This window comes from Pyrus communis, chromosome 2 (assembly GCF_963583255.1).
Source record: "Pyrus communis chromosome 2, drPyrComm1.1, whole genome shotgun sequence".
Lineage (NCBI taxonomy): Eukaryota > Viridiplantae > Streptophyta > Magnoliopsida > Rosales > Rosaceae > Pyrus > Pyrus communis.
Window position 1 is genome coordinate 29,115,075 of NC_084804.1, and position 7,266 is coordinate 29,122,340.

General features: G+C 37.4%; 1 protein-coding gene across 1 annotated transcript; it reads right to left on the reverse strand.

Moving 5' to 3' along the window:
* Positions 1–631: 631 nt before the first annotated feature.
* Positions 632–6,399, reverse strand: LOC137721950 (subtilisin-like protease SBT3.9). The gene is made up of 11 exons (XM_068460966.1): positions 6,085–6,399; positions 5,761–5,852; positions 4,939–5,036; positions 4,640–4,795; positions 4,446–4,557; positions 3,200–3,740; positions 2,302–2,399; positions 1,960–2,202; positions 1,656–1,770; positions 1,372–1,573; positions 632–1,295 (listed from the first exon to the last, which is right to left on the reverse strand). The coding sequence occupies exons 1-11, from the start codon at positions 6,319–6,321 to the stop codon at positions 727–729; spliced, it is 2,463 nt and encodes an 820-aa protein (XP_068317067.1). The 5' UTR covers positions 6,322–6,399; the 3' UTR covers positions 632–726.
* Between the last annotated feature and the right edge of the window lie 867 nt (positions 6,400–7,266).

Here is a 7,266-nt window from a genome sequence, read left to right on the forward strand (position 1 = left end):
ATCGCAGTATATGCGCAAGTTCATCCAAACACCATGTAGAAGAAGCATAGTTTGCTGAGAAATGATTGCTGAAAGATATGAATTCTTGATTGCTTTCATAAGTGCAGGCGCAATTTCATCTACTCCTTTAAGACTATGATCCATGCATGTTTTGGTTTTCTTCCCATGTATAGCAGGATGAACATGGCTGCTAAAGGCACTGCGGGTGTCCTCGCCTCTTTTCTTGAGGGGAGTTAGCAGCAGCAGAAGCAGTCATACTCCTAGCCTGCATACCCACAAGTCAAAACATACAAATGAAGCTGGTTGGCAAGCGTTTCCTTGCCACACAGTTTGGAAACTTGATACCGGATAAGAACATTGTGCATAAACAGCAGCAAGGCTGGTCCCAGCAGTTGAATGGCTTCTGCTTTGATTAAAAGAATTGCTCTACATAATACGTTAAGCATATAAAATGGACCAGGAGGACGATGCTATTATAGTATTTTTCGAGTATATGACCAAGAACCTAAAACCCATAATCACCCAAAAGAATTTTTTTCCGTATGCGGTTTAGGTTCTTTGCTTGGTCGCCAAGCAACATACTTTGAGGGATGGTGAAAAAGTCAAACAACAGATTTTTAATGAAGCAAAGTGATACAGAACCATGAATCATTTATTCATAAGGATACAATTATAATTACAATCAGATTAACTCCAGATTTGGTTTTCAAAATGAATGGCAGTTCATCATGTGTCTGCATAAAAATCATCAAGGACAATTCGAACTATAAGTGGTATCCTAACTACGTGCAAACCATCTTCCCAAAACAGATTTCCAAAGGAGAATCTTCCTTGAATTCTTAATAGGGAACGAAAAGTAACCTTAAACTCCAGCTTCTTTACAGTAGAGTTGAATGACAAAATTGATGGCTTAACTCTCACAGACACACCTGCAGGCGTTATAACACGAGCATTGTAGGTAGAATTAACTGGACCTACATTTGTGACCGTTCTTGATACTGTTGTGCTCTGCTTCAGCTCATGAATGGTGATAGAAGGAAGATTAAGGTTATTAATGAAGTTGGTTGATTTACGGCATGTGATCTTAGCCCCAGCCACTAAACTGATGGCTGTGTTGTTATAACCCATGGAGCACAGGAAACGGATATAATCTGATGATTCTATGTCATATATGAGACCAGGAGCTATGGCTTTGTTAGGATCAACATGACCACCACCATAGTCAAATGGATCGGCCTGCTTGTGAGGAGCTCCCTCGGCCACAATACTTTGACCATATTCATCTTCTAGAGAAGCTGTAAAGAGGAAGAACAATCAGTTCTCCAAAAAGTTCCTTGAATGCACTAGATGCATGAAATTTTACTCTCTCACCTGTTGTAACCAGGGAAGACTTTATTGCAGCAGGACTCCACGTTGGATGGATAGATTTAAGAAGAGCAACAATACCGGATATATGGGGACAAGACATGGAAGTTCCTGATTCAATTTTGAAAATATCTGGATTTGCTTGATTTTGGGACCGAGCAGGAGACCAGGAGGCTAATATATTAACACCAGGAGCAGCAATGTCTGGCTGCATAACACATTCGAATCGTTAATAATATAGTTCTTAAGAAAAGAAAAATTAATGAAACAATACAACACAGTTTATATACCTTAAGTATGGAAGGAGAGAGAGAATTGGGTCCTCGGGAAGAGAAAAATGCCACTTCTGGGGATATCTGTTGTCCCACTAGTGTTTTTGAAGGATTGAACTTGACTACGGGATTTCTGTGGCACATCATTCGATTAGGGCACTGTTATTAGCCTCCTCAAGATAAAGAAGGGAAATGTAATTGTGTCTTCTATGAGGAGCGATATTGACGAGTGACAAGAACTAAAGCATGAAAAGGCTCTTTATTTTTATTTCCATATGGTACACATTCTGCATAAAGACAAGTTACACATACTAGAGAATACCTGGTTGCTCCAATGTATGTTAGCAGATTTGTGCCAATTGCAAAGTCAACTTGAACACAAGGTAGACTACCCGAAGACAGAGAAACATCCTTGCTAGGAAACTGAGCAAAAATGAGACCAGCGCCCCTAGCACTTGTCACAGTTGTCGTTGCAGCAATAGCTGACCTCTGTGATCGAGATTGGAAACAAAGAATGACCTTTCCACTTGCTAAAGTTTCATTTAGAGTTCCCGGATAACAGCTCCTGTTAAAAATGGGCACCATTATAATGTGTATTTCTCTACAGTGAGGTACGAGGCTCATGTAGAATTCAAGCTAAAAAATAGAGGAAAAGGTTTAATACCCGGCAATGTCTTCATCTGAATCAATAGATGCAATGTCTCCTCCATAAACAAGAGGGTAATACTTGTTTCTATCCATCCCTGTATACAAAGCCTGACCCTACATGAGAAAATAAATTTCATTTCCAGGTTTTTGTAGTTTTGCATTTACCAGTACCAACTTAGACGTTTAAATGGAAACTCAGAATCAAGTTGAAGCATTAAGGATATAGTATATATGGTTTAATTTTCAACTTCGAACACAGTGCATTATTCATTTAAATCGCATCGCTGATCGACAATGATGAAAATTCTTAAAACTGATTAAAACAACAAAACACTTCTATCGGTGGAACATACCCAAATGATTTTGAGAACACTACCAGGATGATTTGCTTTGATTGGTATTTCAGAACAAACTTTCTCTTACACAATTAACGACATACCATTTTCAAATTGATAAATATGCAACATTTCCAACAACTCCAAGGGTCTCAGATTCTGAAACTAAATCAAATAGAGTAACGTATTGCTCTTCTAGATCATGGAAACAACATGAATGGTAACAAATTAATGGATCATAAATTTCAAATCAACGATTTCCATTATTGTGCAAGTTTGCTTTAACAATGCTAAGAGCGATGCATTAGTAAAAGAGAATTTCACATAATGGCCTAATATACATGCTATGCGTAGAGTAGCATAAGAATGTTCTCTTGTGACACAATGTGATATGCTTATTTAAAGACTGCTACTCAGAACCGCGCATTTAGAACCAAGGGCTTGACTGATAACTGGCAACATATCACAGCAGACTGTCTATCAAGTGATTAACATAACTCGTTGTATACCATAGCGCTAATCATGTCAATAAGAAGCAAACAAAAACTTCATGGCTAAAAGAAGGAAGTGATGATATACCACAACAGTTTGATTGTTTCCCAGGGTAATCACAGTAGGGAAAGCCCTATCAATAGTGCTTGCCGCAACAGTGAAAATCCAGGGAGCAGAATTTATGACAGTTTGAGGGTATGGACCAGAATTTCCAGCAGAGCATACAACAGAGATTCCTTTGGCAACAGCATGGAAAGAGCCAACGGCCACAGCATCCTCAACATAAGAAGAAAGTGGAGGTGGAGAACCAAGAGATACCGACAACACATCTACACCATCATAGATTGCATCATCAAATGCGGCAAGCAGGTCTGCTGAGCTGCAGCCACCAGCCCAACAAACCTTATAGACAGCTAACCGAGCTAATGGAGCACCCCCTCTTGCCAATCCTGCAGCTAATCCCTTATAGCTTGCATTTTCTATTGAATCACCAGCTGCGGTGGATGATGTATGAGTACCATGTCCTCCAGCATCTCGGGGAGATAGATATTCAAACTCATCACTTGTACTTAGATTTCCGAATTCAGCTTCATATCCTTTACTATACCACCGTGCACCAATTATTTTCCTGCTTATCATAGCAAATAGAATAAATAAACCATGTCGTTCTCTGACTGTAGTTCAGCAAAGAATACCAATAAATGGTTTCCCTTAAGGGACTTGATGAAGTTAGTCAAACTCATCTGTTGTTCAGATATGGTTCGCAAGTAAACACCATAAATGCGGATTGGAAAAGGACTACTAAGAGAAATTTGGTAATTGTTGAAAATTAAGCACTAAAAAATATTTGGTTGGAAGCAGCCCACACTTGATACTTATAGGTATAGATTCTGGGATCTTGATAACTGAAGAACTCCTTACACTAATGTGAAACTGACATGCAACATTTTTCATAGTTTTTTTGCAATTTATTATGATGACATGATTTGTCCCTAACAGAAAAACCTAGTGATAATTTTGCAGTTAGCACAAGGCAGAGCTCTCCAAAGTAAACTGATACAAAAGTCATTGCTGATGTTGAGTCCGAAAATTAGAAGAATGGGACAATGGGAAGGTTGTGACCATTTCCACCACATGATATATTTAAACTGATCGCTTCAACTATTATTAGGTTAGTGGTTCAATATAACTACTAATCCAGTTTACCGAAACAACTCCTTTCTAAAACAAGTGAAGGAACAATAAATCACCAGGTACACAACAGTTGACTACATCGTCATATGAGGAAATGATGAAAAATATAACACTACACGTGCAAATGAAATAAACTAACCGGTTACAATGGGAGCGATTGAACTTTTCTCCTTCTTGACATATCCCTCTGAATCGGGATGGGGCATCTCCCATACCCTCATCTCTGAAGCTTTCAGACTCAGGCCAAATTCCTGGGAATCAAAATACAATATAAGTAAAATGTAATCTGATCTAATATACTTTGCAAGATGTAGAGAATTTTGAAATCCTGACCACTGTCCATGATTCCAATAATAGACCCAATGCCCGATTGACTCTTTGAAAGAATTCCATTTCTAATATGAGAGTTTACTTCCAGAAAATTCCAACTTCTAGTCGTATGCAAATTAAGAATTCTGTTTGGAATGACATGAACAATGCCAGGGGAATCTGCATTAAGTTTTCAGCAAAGGAAAATATATCTGCATTAAGTTTTCAGCAAATGAAAATATAAATTAAGTTACTTATTAGAAAAGAAAATTCTGACTCAAAAGAAAGAAAACATAGTTTACAGTTCACCAAAATTGTAACACCTGCAATAAGCTTTGCTTGACATGGAGTTAGGACAGCAGCGAACCCTGAAAATCCATGCTTGTAGTTGTACAGAATTGATTCCTTTGCGGCTTCTTTGCTGAAAATTTTACTCACAACCTGTTACTTTTATATTATGCTGTAATCCTGTCCAGTTAAAATATGCTTTTTTCGGATGATTTTTCATGTCCATGCCTATGAGATGCACCCTGTGCTTGTGATATTGCAGAGAAAGAGGTACCATTGGCCAAACAAGCAAAACTAGCATGCCACAAAACAGCAGACATTCACACACAAATATGCATGTTTACTGAAGGGAGTTTTCGGTCTATGCTATTGAAGTTGTCATCATATATCAGTCACAGCTATGAAAACTCCATCCCACTGTGTCATTTCTCAAACCAAACAGCATATCGTTTTATTATGAAGTAAAACAGCAGCAGCATGTTTAACTTTTTCTTCTCGAAAAATGTTGAGGATTTTCAGTACAAAATGCATTGAAACACGTAAGGCCTTACGAATTATTTTTCTTGCAAAATGATACGAAATATTTTAGCACAAAATGCATTGAAACATGTCAAGGCCATAGGAAGGTAGTTAAAAACAATTATATAGCAATATAGTCCCTTCCCTCAGTTATGAACATAGAGAACAACCATTTCATTGGGAAAAAAAACATACAGAAAACCTAGCAATTTGAACAAATTTGTGTTCCTAAATTAGAAATAGAAATCAGTTCATCTTCTTTTGTTGGTTAAGTTTAAATTTAACTTAAATTGAACCGCACATAGTCAAAGATAAAAGTTTGGATAAGTATCAATGACCTTCCAAATACAGATGACAGAGTCTGATGGTGAGACTGAGAAACCAGCTCAGGCTCTCCATGCTGTCTTTCTCCCATATACACAATGTAAACCTGCCAAAACCAAAAACCCACAAAAACAAAGTGATCATATTGTAACATTCAATAACAAAGCACACAGCATGTGCCGGTTTGGCCAGTTGTCCAGGGCAGCGTGCCCGCCGTATTGCACCCAAGTTTGAAACATAGTTCGCGTAAGTTAGAGTAGTTTATAATAGAATATCGCCTTTGTCAAAACAAATAAAGAATAAACTATAAAGCACACAAAGAATAGGTTAAGACTCACATTTTTGGAAGCCAAAGAGAGAAGAAACCCAGAATTCTGTAGAGCAAGAAGAAGAAAAAGGGTGCCGATAACCCCACAAGGAGAAGCCATGCGATGTGAACGAGTGACCTGAAAAATGGCAATTCGAAAACACAGAAAGCTCAGAGTGTTTGAGTTAATAAACTTGGGGGTTGTGGAAGGAAGTAGCGAGAGTATGCTGTGTTGCAATTGTTGCTGGTGGGACAATAAGCAAAGCATTTACAACAGTCGGCATTCAGCTCAGGATTGATGAGAATAATGTAATGTGGAAAAAGCATAATCCAAAAACCAAAGACTCAAGAGGGTTGACTGAAATTTTCCACATTTGGTGTGGAGAAGCGTGGTCACTTCCTTAACTACCCTACATTCTACTGTTCAATGTGGGAATGGAATTCATGGTCAAATCATTCTCGCTGGAGGCGCCATAACCTCGGGACTCTATATGAGCTTTTATGTAAAGTTGACTTGGGGGGTAATTTATTTTTGGCTTATTTTTTGTTACGGTATTTGGAATTCTATATGAAACATTATTTTGTAATTTAAAAGTCATCATTTTACTTTTTTAAAATTTAAAATTCGTTTCACCTTGACTTGTAGAGTTTCCGTTCTCCCTGAAACTTATAGGTCGCTTCCTGAAATATATGTGGATCTAACATTCAATAAGACTATGCGATGTATGCAATAAATTTGATTATAAATCTCCATTATGGATTAACATTCAACAATCAAAGAATAATAGGTTTAAGGGAAATTGAAGAGATGAAAAAATAAAAAAGAATTGATTAGCTTGGGGCACTCAAACCAAATCCACATTAGAAATTAATAGATCTAAGGTAATGTGGAGTGAATTTTGAGTTTTATAGAGATGACTTTCAAGTTTTAGGGGACAAAATGAGATCAAAATCGAATTTCAGAGAGCAAAGTGGAGTGAACTACGAGTTTCAGGGAGTAAAGTGACAACTTTTAAGTTACAAAGAGCAAAGTGAGACTAAAATTGAATTACAGAGAGCGTAGCTAAAAATAAGTCATTATTTTTCTATTTGTGTTAACTATTTTTTTTACCAATTTTTGAAAATGTCAATCTTGGTTGAAGAGTTTATATAGCCTCGCATAGGTTGAAGAGTGATGAAAGCAAAAAGAGAGAAATCAACTTTGTAACACGTT

Bases quoted from the DNA above. Each gene is read 5' to 3' on its own strand.
- LOC137721950 (XM_068460966.1), bottom strand. From the start codon at position 6,321: ATGCTTTGCTTATTGTCCCACCAGCAACAATTGCAACACAGCATACTC. The intron at 3,741-4,445 runs GTTAGTTTATTT...TATGATAAGCAG, and splicing joins AATCGCTCCCATTGTAACCG to GAAAATAATTGGTGCACGGT. The intron at 2,400-3,199 runs GTATATCATCAC...TTTCTCATGTAG, and splicing joins GAAACAATCAAACTGTTGTG to GGTCAGGCTTTGTATACAGG.